General features: G+C 33.3%; 1 protein-coding gene across 1 annotated transcript in view; it reads right to left on the reverse strand.

Annotated features, from left to right (window-relative positions):
* The window catches only part of BLTP1 (bridge-like lipid transfer protein family member 1), a 196,835-nt gene that overhangs the window by 57,264 nt on the left and 120,279 nt on the right, over positions 1 to 19,292 (reverse strand). Inside the window, exons 46-53 of the mRNA XM_081813121.1 lie at positions 18,230 to 18,405; positions 14,910 to 15,616; positions 14,254 to 14,499; positions 13,688 to 13,781; positions 11,721 to 11,771; positions 8,434 to 8,640; positions 6,529 to 6,767; positions 1,377 to 1,621 (exon numbers count right to left, since the gene is read on the reverse strand). Coding sequence (XP_081669247.1) covers positions 1,377 to 1,621; positions 6,529 to 6,767; positions 8,434 to 8,640; positions 11,721 to 11,771; positions 13,688 to 13,781; positions 14,254 to 14,499; positions 14,910 to 15,616; positions 18,230 to 18,405 — 1,965 coding nt within the window. The remainder of the gene's footprint in view (positions 1 to 1,376; positions 1,622 to 6,528; positions 6,768 to 8,433; positions 8,641 to 11,720; positions 11,772 to 13,687; positions 13,782 to 14,253; positions 14,500 to 14,909; positions 15,617 to 18,229; positions 18,406 to 19,292) is intronic.

Raw genomic sequence — 19,292 nt, forward strand, 5'->3', positions numbered from 1 at the left:
GACAAGTATCATATGGTCTCACTGATATGAAGAATTTGAGAAACAAGACAGAGGATCATAGGGGAAGGGAGGAAAAAATGAAACAAGATGAAACCAGAGAGGGATACAAACCATAAGAGACTCTTAATCTCAGGAAACAAACTGAGGGTTGCTGGAGTGGTGGGGGGTGGGAGGGATGGGGGGTGCTGGGTGATGGACATTGGGGAGGATATATGCTATGGTGAGCACTGTGAATTGTGTAAGACTGATGAATCACAGACCTGTAACTCTGAAACAAATAATACATTATATGTTAAAAAAAAAAAAAAAAAGAAGATAGTAGGAAGGGAAAAATGAAGGGGGGGAAATCAGAGGGAGAGACGAACCATGAAAGACTATGGACTCTGAGAAAAAAACTGAGGGTTTTAGAGGGGTGCGGGGGTAGAGGGATGGGTTAGCCCAGTGATGGGTATTAAGGGGGGGCAAGTATTGAATGGAGCACTGGGTGTTATATGCAATCAATGGATCATGGATCACTACCATCAAAAACTAATGATGTAATGTATGGTGACTAACATAATATAATAAAATTTAAAAAAAAGAAAACTGCTTTTTGATAAAGTTGCAATTGTTTCTGAAAAACTGACAAAGCAAGCTGAGAGACAGCCCTGTGTATGAATCCTACATTGCTCATTTGATAGTGGAAAGATTTAGGGAAAGTTATTTAATTTCTCTCAGCTTCAATTTTCTACTGTATTAAATTAGTATAATAACAGATGACCTGCTTACCACAAATCAAGTAAAAAATATGTATGGGAAGGTTTTTAAACTTATGACAGTTGTACCAATATAAAGTGAAAAAATGATGGAATCAGGTATGCTGGTTTTCAACTTCCCTTAGTAAAGAAATTAGTCTGAATTTAACTGTAATTATTTTATTTGTATGACCTGTAGATTGTTAATAATTATGAAAAAAAGATTGTTAATAATTACGTATTCCTGATGAATCATGTAACCTCCTGAAAGCTCAGTTTTTTCACTTACAAAATGAGAACAAATATATCTGCCTCTTAGGATTGATTTAAGTATTATACAAGTCAATGCATATAAATGCTATTAGTTTTTTTATAGTCAAATGAACCATAAAGTATTCAAGAGATGGATATGAAATCTAATATACGAAATACAAATTCAAACATGACTAATAAAAAAAGCATATTTACATGAAACTATAGAGAGACAGATATGTACACACATGTGTACATACATACACCCCAAATTTGGTATAAAATTCTGTGAGAACAAATGATATAATGATTTGTCTTAAAAGTTTGGTACACCTAAAGCTTAAAGACTTCTAAATGACAAAGAATAAGAAAATTAAAAAGTAGACTTACTTCTGCCACACAACGTAGATAATTTCCCTGTAAATAGTACCCTTGTTTAGAAGGTAGTTCATCAATACTCCACACCTGATCTGAATAACTATCATGTTCTTCCATTATATATTTCCCTGACATAGTAACAGGAGGAAGGTTGAGACTGGCAGAAGGAGGAATGGTTGACATATCTGTGGCAGAAACTTTCGAAGTAAAACGTAATCTGTGATTTGGCAGCTCAAATGTAAACCTGGTCTGTGCACCTGTAAGAAATAAGAAAAGTTATTGTTTGTTTGTTCAGGTGCTCATTCACTCCTTTGTTCAAAAAATTGGTTTCTAAAAAAATGCATACATATCCCAAATAAAATAAATCCTTATATATATATTTATGAGTACTATAAAGAATCAGTCAGTATTATTAAGCCAGCAAGTATTATTTATTAAGCCAACTAGGTGCCAGAGAAACACCTACAAATGTTCTTTATTTCATAGAAAGTAGAACAGAAAGAAACTGCCCTTATCACAGAAGAGTTATAACAAGAGAAATTAAGTGTAAAAAAAAAATTCTAATCCATATTCACATTCATTCTGCTTTATTAACAGAGAAGTTAGCACCTAACAACTAGCCTCCTGATCCTGATTCAGTATGGAAGGAAATAGTGAAAACTGTCAAATCATTGTACTCATTGAAAACATTCATCAGGTATAAAATTATGCAAACACATGTATTTTTTACCTTAACAATAATTATTAACAGGACCATATACCAAATCGGGACATGGTATGAGTTTTAGTTTACTAAAACTACTGTTGGTTCTAAACACTTAAATCAACAATTTGGCATGCAGTTGTTCAAATAATTATAAATGTACAACCTATACTGTTATTCGAGCCATATTTCTCCAGCTGTTTATGAAGGCATTAAGGAGTAGAAGAAGCCCTGTTAAAATCAAGATCTATCATTGCCCATTGTATATACATATGCGCTCCTTTCCAACCAACCAAGTCTTACACCATACGTTACCAATTCTCTCCAAACATCATTAAATAGCCTATTTTGCCTACATACATATTATGATTTAATAAATATTCCTAGTGTTCTCAATTGTGCCAGAAATAATTCTCTTTTTTCAAAATACTAGTAAAAGATCACTCCTGTATGTTACATTTACTATTCACTAACTATACAATGATGTTTATAATTGGAATGAGTTAGGCATAAACAGAAAAAAGCTCTTTCACCAATGTTGCATACAACTATGAATGGCTAGATGGATCATGACTGCTCTGATTTTCTCTTACTAACTCCAACCAGGCAGATTCAGTGACCATCACTTGCAGGATGCAAAGGTTGGGGGGCTACCACAGAAATTAAAATTTCTACTACTACCACCAGCATTACCAAATAAAAACATCAAGATTGAAGTAATCCTAGGCCTCAGGTCATCCCTTATCACTAGTATAGCCATTCTTTTACTATTTTTGTCCCTCTCCTTCATTTCAAGAAGAACTAATTTGATATTTGATAGTACATTTACTTTGCTCCTAAATATTCATTTCTTCCTAGTTCCAACTGCCTATTTGGCTTTTGACTTGCTGTCTCTGTTGAGTCTTACATTTCATGGATGCCCTGAATAAATGATCAAGATGAGTCTAATTTATTGTCAGGCCAATATCTGAAGGCCCTAATACTTCTCACTCTGCCAAATCTGGAAGCTCCCTTCATAGTGCTTCTCTTTCTAGTAACAGAAAGACCTAGATGTTCAGAAAAATCCCTCTCTATAAAGAAAAGTTAAAATGCTAGGAGTAGGAATAAAGACATACATGTAAATATATATAAATACATGTGTGTACATATTTATATATGCCAATGTATGCACATTTTTAAATTGGTAATACAACTTATGTTAATGGTATAAAGGAGAAAAAACATTTTAATTTCAATAGACGTAGAAAAAAGCATCTGATACTATTAACCAATTTTTCTTCATAGAAACTCTTAGCACACTAGGAATAGAAGTCAATTTTCTTAACCTGATAAAGGGAATCTAGCAAAACCTTACAGCAAACATCACATTCATTGATGAAATATTGATTCCCTTAAGAAATAAGAGTAAGACAAGGATGCCCACAATACCCTTTTCTGAACATTGTAGCAGAAGCACAATAAGAAAAAGAAATACAAATTCTTAAAGACTGGAAAGGAAGAAACAAAAGTATCATTTACACATGGTAAAGTATCTACCTAGGAAACTCCAAAGAATCTTATTGGCAATAAAAAAAAGTTTACTATGGTGCTGAGTATAAAATTAACATAAAAGAATCAAGCGCATTTGTATATCTCACCACCAGTTTAGAAAATGCCATTTTACAAAATATCCCATTCATAGTAACTAAACAACAATAACAATAACACAAGTTACCTAGGAATCTATGCAAATAAATATATTTTGTAACAGAAGCACAAAAATCTTTGGTTGAAAAATTTTAAACTTTGCAGAAAAACACTGAAGACCTAAAGAGACAAAGAAGAACATATTCAAGAATAGAAGGGTTAAATACTGCATCAATTCTCGGTATTAATCAATATTGTCCATTCTCTGCCTGGGTGGCTCAGTTGGTTAAGCGTCTGACTTTGTCTCAGGTCATGATCTTAGGGTCCTGGGATCAAGCCCCACATTGGGCTCCCTGCTCAGCAGGGAGCCTGTTTCTCCCTCTCCTTCTGCCTGCCACTCCCCCTGCTTGTGTTGTCTCTCTGTCAAGTAAATAAATAAAATCTTTTTTAAAAAAATAAAAACAAAAACACAAAAAAATATTGTCAATTTTCCCCAAGTAAATCTACGGATTTAATTAAATTCTTATAAGAATCGAAATAGGCTCCATTCAGTATGTGCCCTCTTGAACGGAGCACTGGGTGTCATACGCAAACAATGAATCATGGAACACTACATCAAAAACTAATGTTATGTATGGTGACTAACATAACATAAGAAAAAAAATAAGTAATAATAAAATAATATAAAGGTAAAAAAAAGAATCGAAATAGGCTTTTTCAGAGAACTTGAGAAACTGATTTCTAAAACGTATATGAAGGAGCAAGTAATTAAAAATAACCAAGATAAATCCTTAAAAAGGAAATGTCAGGTAGCAATATGAGACTGTAAATAGGTGGTGCAAACAGGCCAATGAAGCATAATAAAGAACTCTGAAACAGACCCCACATATATCAGCACTTAAGAGATGACAATAATGGACTATGTATCAATTGAAAAAAAGGACAGATCAGTCAATAATTGATGCTGCAGTAACTGATTAGACAAATCCACACCAAATTAAAGAAAAAAATAATTCCATATAGATTAAGAACTTAAAAAGCAAAATTTAAAAACATTTAACAGAAAACATAAGAGAATAGCTTCATATCCTGGGAAGATAAGGATTTAAGATATAAAAATACACATCATACAAGAAAATACTGGTAAATTCAATTACTTTAAAACTAAGAATATTTGTTGGTCAAAAGACAACAAGTGAAATAAGCCTCTAATGAAATGACAATGTATGTTAAACTTATAATATTAAAAGTTTAACATATAAAACATATAAAGAATTCCTGTGAACAAAAAAAAATACAAATGATTCAATGGTAAAATGGGCAAAAACAATAACTATTAAGAGGCACTTCATATAAGAAAACATATAAGGATATCTTAATAACAAAAAAAATCAGCTTAATTACAGAAATACAAATTAACACCACAATGAGCTACCATTCCACATTTACCAGACAAAGCAAAAATTTAAAAGTCAGAATATACCAAATGTTGACAAGGATGTGGAATAATGGGAACTCTCATTTAATACTGGAAGGACAGTAAATACTGGTGAACACAAGTACTTTGGAAAACAGTTTTGTACTTTTTTTTTTTTTTTAAAGATTTTATTTATTTGAGACAGAGAGAATGAGAGAGAGAGAGCACATGAGAGTGGGGAGGGTCAGAGGCAGAAGCAGGCTCCCTGCCGAGCAGGGAGCCCGATGCGGGACTCGATCCCGGGACTCCAGGATCATGACCTGAGCCAAAGGCAGTCGCTTAACCAACTGAGTCACCCAGGCACCCCAGTTTTGTACTTTCTAATAAAACTGAAGGTGTATTTACCCTACAGTCTAGCTGTACCACTCCTAAGTAAATATCCTTGAGGAACTCGTGCACATGTACCAAGAGATGTGTGTGAGAACAATTGTAAAAGCAAAATATAAAATGAGCCAAAGGTCCATCAATAGTAGAGTAGATAAACTGCAATATAATCACATACTGGACTATTAGGTTTCAGTGAAAAATGAATGAACCGCAGATACATGAATGAACAGATGAATCTCAAACAAAATGTACAGCAAAAAATCTTCCAATTAAAAAATACATTTTAGTGGAAGTCCATACAAATAAAGTTCAAAACATAAGCCATTTTGAGTATATACATATGTGGTAAAACTATAAAGAAAAGCAAAGGAATGGGTAACACAAAATTCATGTTAGTGGTTATTCCATGAGCAGTCATGAAGAAAATCTGGTAGTGATAATATTCATTGAAGGAGCCTTCACAGTACTAGTAATGTTTTCATTCTTAGTTTGTGCAATGGGTTGGTAAGGTTACAGTTCTTTATTATTCTTGAAACTGTGTGTATATAATTTACACACTTTTGTAGATATGATAAGTTGCAGAATAAAAATACAGCAGCAAAAAATTTTTGGAGAGAGTATATAAGGATCACAATACCTTATAGAAGTAGCTATTTTGAAGAAGCCAAATAACCTCTGATTTGCGCTAAATTCACTCAATGAGAAAATAAACCAAGTTATTCAGACTAAAAAGAAACTAACAGATGTGGAAACTTATTTAACTTAAGCTTGATCAGAAATGGCCTCAAGAGTTGAATAGCTCTGAAGAGTTCAAATAAAAGCGGGGTCCCTGCTGGTCATTCAAGGAAGGTGTAACTGGTATTTTTTTACCTGACTGAAGGACATTAATGAAATTGAAAAGTGCTCTAAATAAAATTATTTAAATTTTCATATAATATCTTCAAAACCAAATGTACTTTTTCATCAAAATATTACTAATTTCTCAAACCAATCATAAATTTAAAGAGACTGAATTCAAAATTCACTGTTACCTGTCATTCCATGACTTCTCATTCTTCCCATTTTGTATTCTGCTTTCAGAGATGGTAAAAGTGCTGCTCCAATGGCTATACCATCTAACATGGCACTGAATTTAAGAACAATAGGCTTCTTTTCTAAACCTTCAGGTAGCTGAGGAAATTCATTTGTTTCAATAGGAGTTTGATTAACACTTGTTGGAGTTTTTTCAGAAGGTAGGGGCGTTGCAATATCTTCTTTCATGGGCTGTGGGCTATAAAGCAAAAAAAATCACTTTAAAAAGATACAACTAGAACAACTACCATTTTATTGTACAAAATTATTAGAATTCTCAATGAAAGATAGCAAAAATTAACTGTAAACAGAGGTTTTCAATACCAGCCCCCCTTAAGACTTCCTAAAAACAGCCACAGAAAAATGATGATCTAGAAATTAAACAAGAAGTAATAACAATACAAACGAATGTTATACTGTCAAGGCCATTCATATCCTTAAGGTGAAACTAGAGTTAAGACTCATGTTTGTCTGATTCCAAATTCTATGACTTAAGCATTGTGCACTCTATTACTGATGGTAATATTACTACTGTTACCACTACTGTCATTACCACTATTAATAACACCACCACCACCAATAATAATAATTATTTGAGTGCTTAGTATGTGCCAGGTAATATTCTTAGTGCTCTGTGTGTTTTATATCATTTTTTCATTTACCTCACAAAAACCTTTGAGTAGGTATGATTATCTGCTTTGCAGATGAGGAAGCATAGCTAGAAAACCATGATTTTAACTTGCTCTGACAAGAGTCTGATTTTTTTTAACATTCTGCAGCCAATACATTATAATAAGGAAAAGTTCCTTAGCATATTTTTAAACTAAGTCTTACGTACACATTTTGGATGCCCTACTCCACTGACAGGAGAAACATATTTAAATTATTAGTACTTACTCAACCAGACATGAATATTATGTCAGAATTAAAGATCTATATAGAACAATTAGAAATATCACTGCTTTAGCACACTGTAAAAAGACACACTAATGTTTTTCTACCTTACAGATTAAGCAAAAGGATTATAATAAGGCTATTTTTTTACCTTTTACTTACCATATTTTTATTAATTATTCATTAGTTATATAGCTTTAAGGACCAGGAATAAATCTTAACAATTCAGACCCATGAAAAAGGGCTATAAACACAGGGAATAGAAATCAATGTACAAAGGTCCAGTTTTCTTCCCTTTAAAATATTTATGTGGCATGATCATATCCTGCCTTGAACCATGTACAACAATTTCATAGGACAACACAAAACCATGTATGGGATATAATTGGCCACTGTAATTTTTAAACTTATGCAGTCATAAATTTCAATGAGTTTAAAGTAAATAAGAATTGATACAGTCCTAGAATTTGTTAATTTGCTTTTTTTTAGTACCTCTTATTATGCCCACAAATCTCTGGGATTTCTCTTTTTTTTTTTTTTTTTTTAAGATTTTATCTATTCATTTGAGAGGGAGAGAAAGAGGGAGAGAGCGAACAAGCAGGGGGAGAGTCAGAGGGAGAGGGAGAAGCAGACTCCCTGCTGAGCAGGGAGCCCAAGTGGGGCTCGATCCCAGGCTCTGGAGATCATGACCTGAGCTGAAGGCAGATGCTTAACCATCTGAGCCACCCAGGAGTCCCTCTCTGGGATCTCTTAAGCTTTACTGATGCAATAGAGAACACTGACAATTGCATTTGTGACAAAGTACTTTATACCCAATATGATTCTCCCACAAACATACTTTCCACCTGCACCATAGTTCATAACGTCAATATTTGGATGAAACCCTCTGTCTTCCTCCCAACTATAGTTAACACATCAAAGACCAATTTAAAGTATTACACAGAACCATAGAACTTGAAAAAATAACTTACACTGTAGAAGGCTGTCTGATAAGATCTGAGATCTGCTTAGATAGTTGGTGGGAACTCCGAACCATCATGCTATGTAAGGTGGCAGGGTGCTGGGGAATGTTGATGCTGATAGCTCCTACTTTGAACACGGCAGCATTGTTAGTCTTCAACCCTCTCTGGGCACTGTAGAGGGCTTGTGACTTGGCAATACTACATTTCACTACAGTTCTATTAATAAAGAAGTAGGACCATTAAAATATAGCCAAATAAAGAGAAATGTTGAAAAAGTACTTTAAGAATAAGACAATGCTTTTAAATCATTCAATGAACTAAATGACTTAAGATTTTTCAGGCATTTAAATCATATATTGAGGAAATATTTTATAAAAACATTGAAATATATTTATTTTACATTGCACTGAAAATCATTCTGTATCTTTAATAGAGTTTATGGAAGAAAACATGTATGTGCTCACAAGTAAAAGAATGAACATGGACATATTACATGTGTACAACACACAAAGTTCCATTTTTACTTTTCCTCCATTCAGAACTCCTCATTTTGCCCCCAATTTATTTTAGGGATATGTGTAACCACTAAGAAAGTATAGATGCTGAATATAGAATAAAATACTCACTATACTTCTTAGAGTCTAATCAAAGGAATTCATCAATTATCTAACATGTTGGAAGAAATTAACAGGAAAGAAGGAATTTAACTTATATTTTCCATTTTTTAAAATTTTCAACAAGTGTCAAAGAAATGACAGAAGTCTAATTCATAATAAGTAACTACTACTTAGTTAAAAATTAGTAAGCTTTACTGATACAGACACAAAGCAGAGATATTATCTTTCTTGATTTCTTGTTTTCTCTTACAATGCCTACAACAGTACCTTGAGCATGGCAGCACTCACTGAATTTTGTGAAATTAATGAGCAGAAAGAAGTACAGCAGAGGAATGACTCCCAACACTAGAGCTGTGGAATTCCACGATAACATGTGATAAGTCATGTATGTAGAAGTCATGATGAAGCAGTTTTGACGTATAGAATGGAAAGGTTCACGTCAATGAACTGCACCATTAAAGGCCCAGTTAGTAAAAGGATAGCTTCAAACGTAAATATTATCTTTCAAATGGGCAAAGGATTCTGGACAATAAATAGATTTAGCAAAACAACATAAAAAATGCAAACTTCATATTAACTACAGGTCGGTTGACATACATTTATCTCTACTTAGGTTGTAGAGGATTTGCTGAGAATTTATTTACAGTCTCGAGGATCTAAACAATTTATCATATTTAGCTTCTATTAAAATAAGCCTTGAGAAGCATAACAATGGCTCTATCAGAGGTGTTGATTATTTACAGACAATGAAATCCACGTATTATATAAAATTAAAACATGATTACTGGAGAACAATGTGGCTTTCTTCTACAAAGGCAACTATTTTCAGAGACTATCACAGACTAGGGAAAAAGGTAATCTATGAAATTGGTCTAGCCAGCATGAGAGTAGATTCTGGGATACTGACAAGTTACTGAATTTGGAATCTTTTCTTAAATATTATAATAAATAAAGCTACTTTTATCATCAATGAGATTTCATTTTAAATTCAATTTCAACATAAGCCAGAACACTCAGATGGTGCTAAAATGCAAATGATTTTTTACTTGTGAACAGCATCCATCTACTGAATGAAACTAAACATACATAGAAGTCTGTCTTCTTATCATGACAGTAAAATTCTATACCTATCTCGCTGTTTCTTCCTTTATAATCTATAGAAGTCTGCTTAAATATTACTTTCGATTATATAAGCACGTATACAACACTGGAATTTCAGGTATATGGCAAAAGTAAGAATGGAAAGCTAATGGGCTGATTGCTTTCCTATTATGGATCCTACTATGATATTTCCAGTGAAAATTCTGATGTTAAGGACTTCAGGTGCTCTGTGCTGTCCAGCACCAGAGGGCTCCATTCACACTGTAGTCTGTGTAAACGATGCCTACCACTACAATGTGAGTGGTGTTCTTCTGAGCTGGGTAACATGATAGACCTATCTTGATCAAACCGAGCCAGAAACTATAGAGGGTGTCTGATTAACATTAACTCCTGTCAAACTGTGCGTGTTAAAGACATAAGGAGACCCACAATGAAGAATTAAATAGTTTACAAGCTGCTAGGTGAGTTATCTATTCATAATTTTATTTTAATTCTTGAAGAGTTTGTCACTTAATCTAGCTCCTACAGTAATGTAGTATATGTAATACTTTTACACAAGAAAGAACTGGTCAAAATCTCTCTGAAGAGAAGACTATAACAACAGGTAGCACCTTAGGCATGCCTCATATATATATAAAAGTTCATGGCAAGTAACCAAACAATCTTGTTAAAGAATTCATTGGCAGTGTTAGTCTACCCTCACAAGGTTCTGACAGATCCACTGTGATCAGCTACAATGACCACCTGCCTAATGAGGCAAGTACTTTTTCCGCAGCTTCTTCTACTTCTTGAGTCCAGGAAGTAAATGCAGGCCCCATCCTTTTCTATCCACAGCTTCTTCTACTTCTTGAGTCCAGGAAGTAAATGCAGGCCCCATCCTTTTCTATCCAATAGGCTGAGTGAATAATTTGAGGATTTACTCTGGGGCTTCATTATCTCTACTCTATCTCCACCCCCATGTAAGACTCATGTAACAAATACTTAAATTAATAGCATTCAGTATAGCTCACTACCACAAAATATCAGATATAACTGGGTCAAATTAAGCCACTCAAAATATAAAAGCACTTTTACTAAAGCATATATAAAATCTGTCAACAGAGTAGTAAACTCTCCTCATCTTATTTTTTTTAACTTTCACCTAAAAAACAAAATTATAAAGTTGAGATATGTCAATGTTTTCATATATTAATGTTTTAATAATTATTTTTGTAATTAGTAAAAACTCATATGCAAGTGAAACTTTTTAGTTTCTATTATCACATCAAACCTTAAGAAGGATTTATGATAATATAAATTTTAACAGTGAGGTGTCTTAAAAAAGCACAAGCAACACATAACTACAGTGTTAAAATCTTTCAACAACAAAACAAAGTGTGAATTACCAAAAGGTACACCTTACCTCTGTGTGTTCCTTGAATGTCAGTAAGCTTTAATCTATAAAAGGATCTACATTAAAGCTACAAAATAACAACTACATACATTCACAGCCATGCAGATAATTGAAATATTTCTTTAAAACTATTCAATACTATATTAATCACAAAGCCCATGGGGAAAAAAAATAATATGACATACAGAAACTCTTGTTTGGCTGTGCTTGTAGGAGATGTAGGAAAATCCTCCAGTCTACAGATGAAGATTCAAGAGAAAGCAGGAAAACAAAAAGGAAGCAAATAAACATTCATACATAAATTAGTTACAGCATGACCAATCATCTGGAATGCTTTTCTTATTTCCCACTTTTAAAATTTTCCCTCAAAGAAACTTTTCAACTATTTTTTTTTAGTTTCATTTCCTTTTAACTGAAATCAGAAATGAAAAACCAAAGACTAAATCCAGAACGTCTTAACACTAGTACAGTTTGGCAGTGAATAATTAATAACTTTTATTTTTCAAAAAAAAAAGTTAAGGGATCTTTGTTGTTTTTTTTTTCCCAAAGGCAAGAAATATAACTATATAATACTTTCTAAAAATCTGTTTTATAAATACTGTTTTACAAGTCTGGAAACTATTTGAAGCCCTTAAGAGATAACAGATAATAGAGATAAAAGGTTCAAGAGGATAGAGTAAATGACACCTGAGACAACTAGAGAAATTTGTTTTACTTGCTGCATAAGTTAAAGTAGCCGTGGTACTTTCAATTTAGAACCAGCAAAGGAACCATGGAACTGAAGGTCTGTAGTGACATTTGGCAGAAGCACAGATTCAGACAAAAATTCTGACTGTAGGGTTTTAAGTATTTTAGGCACAGCTTTTATCTTTCTGAATCTCAATTTATTATTCTGTAAAGTGGGATAAAACCACCCCAGTTTACAGGATTCAGATTAGGATTAAATAAAATAATCTATGAGAGGCTCCTGGTTCACAGTAGGTCCTTGTTAAGATTGTAATTACTACATCATAATCGCCCTTCTCCCACACTGAATGATCAGAAAAGATCTTGTCTGTCATAACTACTATAATTTCCTGGTCTTTCCAGACTGCTTAGGAAATGCAATCTGGACCAAGTAGGCATCTATAATGAAATATACTTTTTGGCTCTAGGTTTACAGGTCTAAAATACCCCAGTAAGACTTAACCAACCATTTCAAGGAAATGTTCTCCAAGACAGTTATCACATCACCCATGTTTAAAATATGAATAGAACTGTTACTAGTCAATATATGATTAACACTTAATATTTACGAAGCTGAACAAAATCCTCTATTTAGTCAGTATTTAGTACGACAGATTCACTATAAGATGACAGAACATTAACTAGTTATATTAAGAAACAGCAAATTCTCAAAATCTGACCTAAATTATCAAAGCATATTTTGTAGTTACAACATAAAGCTGCTCCAGTAAAAGGAAGTTAGGAATTAAGATATATACTCCCAAGCATATGAACAAAGTCAATGGTGAAATATACTGATAATAGGTTAATGATCTGCATATATTGAAAGGTAATCATTATCAGAACAATTCAGAATAGATCTAAGAGTAGAACTTATAAAGAAAAGGTTAAGAGCAAAGAAGCAAAAGAAAAGTGATATGGTATGGTATACTCACTATAAAAAGTTTACCTATATTATTACAAGAGTCTCATAGGCTTTATTGTTAAATTCTTTAAATGAAAAATGGCAAGATACAATTTTAAAAGCCAGCATGAATTTGAGTAATGATTACTTAGCATAAAATCAAGAGACAGTCTGTATTCTTTGACTAAAATTTTAACTATTTGAATTATGTAAGCTTTTTGCATGGTGTATGTTTAACTGAAGTTTGCATTATAATCATTTTTTCTTGTTATACAAACTTATAGTGTACTTGGAGTCAGCTTTTTTGGGTGGGGTGTGGGGGTAGTAAACCAACTGTAAAAAGGGAAAAAATTATTTTTCTGAAAACATTTCATTTGGTGATATTCTTAATGACATAGGAACTATAGTATCTGGTAACATAATGTATACACACCTCAAAACTCAGCATGTATGGGATTCATCCAATGAATTTTAAGTTTCCTATAAAACTGTAATAAACAACTTGAAGAAAACAACACTTACTGTATATTTGGTGTAATCCCTTCAAGCAGCACAATATTAACCCCACCAATATGAGCAGTGGCACACGTTTCAGTCATCTTTTGATGTAAAACATCTTAAATGTAAGAAAAAAGAATTATATGAAATCTGGAAATAAATTAATTGTACTTTGTATTAAAGTTGCATTTTATCCATAATACATTCATTGACAAAAGATAATTTAAGTTTTATTTATAATAAAATTTAAATTATTTTGGAACTACTTAAAAATTTTTTTTTTATTTCTGCGTATTCATATATATGTACATATTATATGTCAAAGTTGGAATAATGCCAAATATACAGTTTAATATGCCATTCATGCATTAAATAGCCTAAAAGCATTTTAAATCTCAGAAGTAATACTTGGTGCAGAAAAGTTGGAAAACTAAAAAAATAGGAAAAGAAACTATATAAAGTGGCACTCTTCATCCATATAAATGGAAAAGTTCATTTTTTGAAGAAAAACTGCCAAGTAGGAATTTTAGAGACATGGCATTGGCTTTTTTTCAGAAAAGCAGCACTACAGTGTTAGAACGTCACCCTACCTTTCATTTTTTCCTTAAGTGTAAAGCTGCCGTGGATCCTCTTCAGTTCTGATTCCATTGTTAGCCCCCCAATGTCAGCCTCCAGGTGTGTGCGGTTCACCATGCCAATCCCAAACACTATCAGAGTAACATGCTGAGGTTCAGAAGTCACCAAGCTACGTTTCCTCTGTGTCTTAGTCAAACTATTACTGTCTTGTTCATTCTCAAACACAACTTTACATGTTGGCTCTGTAGGGCTCCGAACTCCTTTATAAGGAAACAAAACATATGGATTTAGATAGGAAAATGTGAAATTGAAGGACACTCCAAACACCATCTTACCTTTCTTCATATTCCAAACCAGCCCTCTTCCTCACCAAAATTATTTTTAAAATTTTTCAACATTTTCCCATGATCATACTGACAGTAAATAACACAGTCAGATTTGAAAGTAGTATGTCTGAATCTTTAAGACCATACTGTGTATGGAAGGACAGGAAATGGGGTGGCAGATTATCTGACTGCCATTACTATTTTCTCTCCATGGGTGACTGGCAATTTTCTTGGCATTTCATTTATCTACTTATAACATTAAGAAAACATGATCAACAACCAGTCTGTTTTAGTTTTACTGCTGTTCTAAAAAGAAATTTTTCAAATATAAAGATATCCATTACCTGCTGGTCCAAATGTTTCTGAAGATTTTTCCAATATTCCTGTTGGATCAGAGATAAGTGAATAGAAGTTAAGTAATTTATACATATTCTGCCAGCACTCAGCCGAAGGCTCACTTTGTTCTGACACTGTAATTGAATCAGAGTCATCCATATGAATAGTCATATGGTCCACCACATCTTTTGAACCTTTCCTAGACACTTTTGAAGTTCTTCTTTCAGATCTTCCTAATGAATTTTTGTTTCGAGATTCCTTTTTGTTATTTTCATTGTTGGTCCGTTTGTTCTTTGCATTGTTTACTCTATTGCCACCATTCAGACTTCCTCTAGAACTGCGGCTGAAGTCAGATGAGCGAAAATCCCGATGTTTTCTGGTTTTGAAGGTAGGTGTTGGGGAAGCCGATCCAGCTGTATATCTGCTAAGTTTAATGTCAGTCTGAGTCGCTTTGATGTCATCTATCATCGTACTAAATTGATGAATAAGACGAACCAAAGCCATATCCACATGCTGGCTTATTGACTGACAAGAAATAGTAAAGTTACAGTGGAAGGTATTATAATACCGTTTGTTGAGATCATGAAAAGAAAGAGCACTGGTAGAGTTCTGAGGGGTGCACACTGACTTTTCCATTACAACAGCACTGATGCTAAAGGTTTCCAACATTAATGCTGGTTTGAATTCAAGTGGAGGAAGATTCACATGACCTTGCCTAAAAGTGAAGAAAAAAGAAAAAAATGACAAGATTTTATTTCCTTTTTCCCAGAGCTGCACAATCTTTATCAGTTTATTAGCAAAAAACCTACAAGGTGAAACATGTTATAAACAATTTAAATAATTTTAAGCAAGAGATCAAGTAGAATATGCTTTCTCATGAGGCCAACCTTTTATATGTTGGAAACTAGGCCTTAAATCTTCCCTCTTGATCTTATTCCATAACTGACTAGTTAAAATCAGATTTATGTTAATTATTTCAGTGAAGTAATAAAACATTTTTTCTTGCCAATATGGTGGTATACGCCAATGGTAATGGAATTTAAAGTCAATTATAGGTCAATTAAGGTACCTCCCTTAACCATCCTCTCCCCCTCTGTTAAATATATTGTTTATATATTTAATCTCATTGCATTTATATATAAAATTCATTTGCTATTTGAAATGAAACCCTACTGGCTTACTTTGCCAAGATGAAAGTGGGGAGGAAGACAAGTGGAAACAAAAAAATGAAAATACACACAAAAAAAGCTATGAAAATTATTTGGGCAAATCTTTCTGCTTATCTGAAAATTTTCATGTAGGAATATTATAGTCAATTTTAACATTTAAAAGCCAAAACTGTCTCAGATTTCTATAAACCAGCTACCAATAACAATAAACTTTGGGGCCCAAAATTGTAAAAAAAGGTATTTTTTCCTTCTTCTTCCATGTACAATACGAATATGTAGTCACATAGGTCAAATTTTCCTAATAGAAAAAAGAAACAGAAGTTGCTTTGATGTTCTCAATATAACTTAAAGATTTTACAGAGAATAATAATTCTTTAATGAATATTGTTTTAAGAAAAACCCCACTATGGAGTATAATCCATGAAAATCTACAAGCTCATAGTAAGACTACAATCAATGCTAAGCGTGTTGTCAGAGAAGGAAAGACTGGATTTTGAGAAGTGGAATGGACAGGAGAGAGAAGACTCAAAAGAAATTAAAATAATCCACAACTGCAAAAACAAGAATTAAAAACATATAAGGGAAACAAGAAAGTCTTAAAGAGAGGAGATTCAAGTAAAAGGGGAAAAAAAACATTGGTATATAATGAAGCAGTCACTTAAGACAAAAGTAGCCAGACAGATAAAGAGCTGGCGTGGGCACTGTATAGCCAAAGTTAAAAGGATGACAATATCCCAGAGGAAGTGATGCTGGCAAAAAATTTCATAGTAAAAGGAACTCGTGATAGTATTTCATGACATTAAAAGTGCAAAGGAAAAAGTGTTGGAAACTCATCAATACTTACAATGGAGTATAGCATTATGTAAAGGTACAGAAGAGATGCTCTTTCTGTATTTTAAGTTATATGATGATAAGATGGCAAGGGCTTTTCAAACTATCCTTTGGTGAGATTTTTAGAATTGAAGTAAGACAGTTTAATTCTCAGTGTTTCTAATGTTTTAAATTATAATGTACTAAGTATTAGTTTTACTGTATTTTTCATTTCCCTACACATTTATAATAAGCAGTAATAGAGTGTTTAATGTTTTAACAAACATTTTTTCCAGGTCACAAAACAAAGGTAATTTTCCCCACTAATCTTGATAATCATTAAGGTCACTTTGTGGTGCTTCAGCTGGCCAGTCATTGTTATGGTATAACACTATGAAAAGCAGTTACTGTCTTATATTTAATAGAAAAGACAACGTGATGTCCATGTTCCTGTGTCATTAGAAAATCCTCAGATATCGAGACCTGAAACAAAATTTGAGAAAGCTGTATTTTTCTATTAATAATTGCTGTAAAAATGTTTAAACTGATTGTCAAATTATTTAAATTTTTAAATAGTATATTTCAAATGGAAAACATACTTCACTTAGTTAAATGTGTGATACATGTGCATTTTACTTTTAATCTACCACCTTGCAAGAACCTAAATTGGATGAAATGAAGAATGTTGCAAAAACCTCTTGTCATAATTGCCATCTATATCCATATTCTACTATTCCTATCTACATCACATCAGCAAGACCCATGCAGAGTAAAATTTAATGTTCACAAAAGGATTAATCAAATATTATTAGTGGGCATAATATTTCCTATTCAAGCAATAAAGAAACTAAAGAACTATCCCTGATAATAATGACAGTAAAAGATGGTTCTTAACTTTCACCATGCTACATTTAGCATTCCTGTGTATTTGTTTCTCATGGCCATACTCTCAATATGACTTCTACCCTGTTTCTAATAGGAAATAATGCAAGTCGACTCAGAAAGGCAGTTAGGAATAATTCTAAGTAAAATATATAAAATTACAATGCATAAGATAATAAAAATTCAGCTACAGAAACTAAATAAATTCTGAGGATATACACAACAAATGTACTTTGGCTGACCCACATACACATGCTAACATGGCACAAAACGAAGTCTCAGCATAGACCTCATCACCTAGAAAATCCACAGGTTATTAAAATGAGGTTATTTTTGATAAATGGAAGTTACCTTCTCATTAAGATATTAAAATTACTTTCACTAGCATTAGAGGAAAACAAAGTTAAAAAAAGATACTATAACCTGTGTACAACATTTTACACAAAAAGAACAATAACACAAGACACCTTCTTGCTCTTTTGCCTTTTCTCTCTTTGGCTGTGTCCGAATCCACAATATCTGCTCTAAGGCAGTCCAAAGTCCCTGAAAATGAAAGGTGTTCTCCAAAGTACATTCGGTAGCAGAGTGGCATTGCATCCTGTGACTGAATCCCTGTATGACTGAGAAGAGGTCTGAAAACAACCTAAAAGACAGAACATGTTCATTAATTAGCTTAACTTATAATTCATCATTTACTGTGGCTTTTTTCTTACCCTACCTCAATACATATGTCAATACTGTAGTGTGACAAAAAAAAAAAATTAAAGAAAAGGACTTGTGTAATAAATATAATTTTACTTAAAACTTAGAAGAAGATATTTGCAAATGACATATCAGATAAAGGGCTAGTATCCAAAATCTATAAAGAACTTATCAAACTCAACACCCAAAGAACAAATGATCCAATCAAGAAATGGGCAGAAGACATGAACAGACATTTTTCCAAGGATGACATCCAAATGGCCAATAGACACATGAAAAAGTGCTCAACATCGCTCGGCATCAGGGAAATCCAAATCAAAACCTCAATGAGATATCACCTCTCACACCAGTCAGAATGGCTAAAATTAACAAGTCAGGAAACGACAGATGTTGGCGGGGATGTGGAGAAAGGGGAACCCTCCTACACTGTTGGTGGGAATGCAAGCTGGTGCAGCCACTCTGGAAAACAGTATGGAGGTTCCTCAAAAAGTTGAAAATAGAGCTGCCCTATGACCCAGCAATTGCACTATTGGGTATTTACCCCAAAGATACAAATGTAGTGATCTGAAGGGGTACGTGCACCCTGACGTTTATAGCAGCAATGTCCACAATAGCCAAACCATGGAAAGAGCCAAGATGCCCATTGACAGATGAATGGATAAAGAAGGTGTGGTATATATACATATAGAACATTATGCAGCCATCAAAAGGAACGAAATCTTGCCATTTGCAACGACATGGATGGAACTGGAGGGTATTATGCTCAGCGAAATAAGTCAATCAGAGAAAGACATGTATCATATGATCTCACTGATATGAGGAATTCTT

This window comes from Leptonychotes weddellii, chromosome 2, assembly GCF_054177405.1.
Source record: "Leptonychotes weddellii isolate Sample4059 chromosome 2, ASM5417740v2, whole genome shotgun sequence".
Lineage (NCBI taxonomy): Eukaryota > Metazoa > Chordata > Mammalia > Carnivora > Phocidae > Leptonychotes > Leptonychotes weddellii.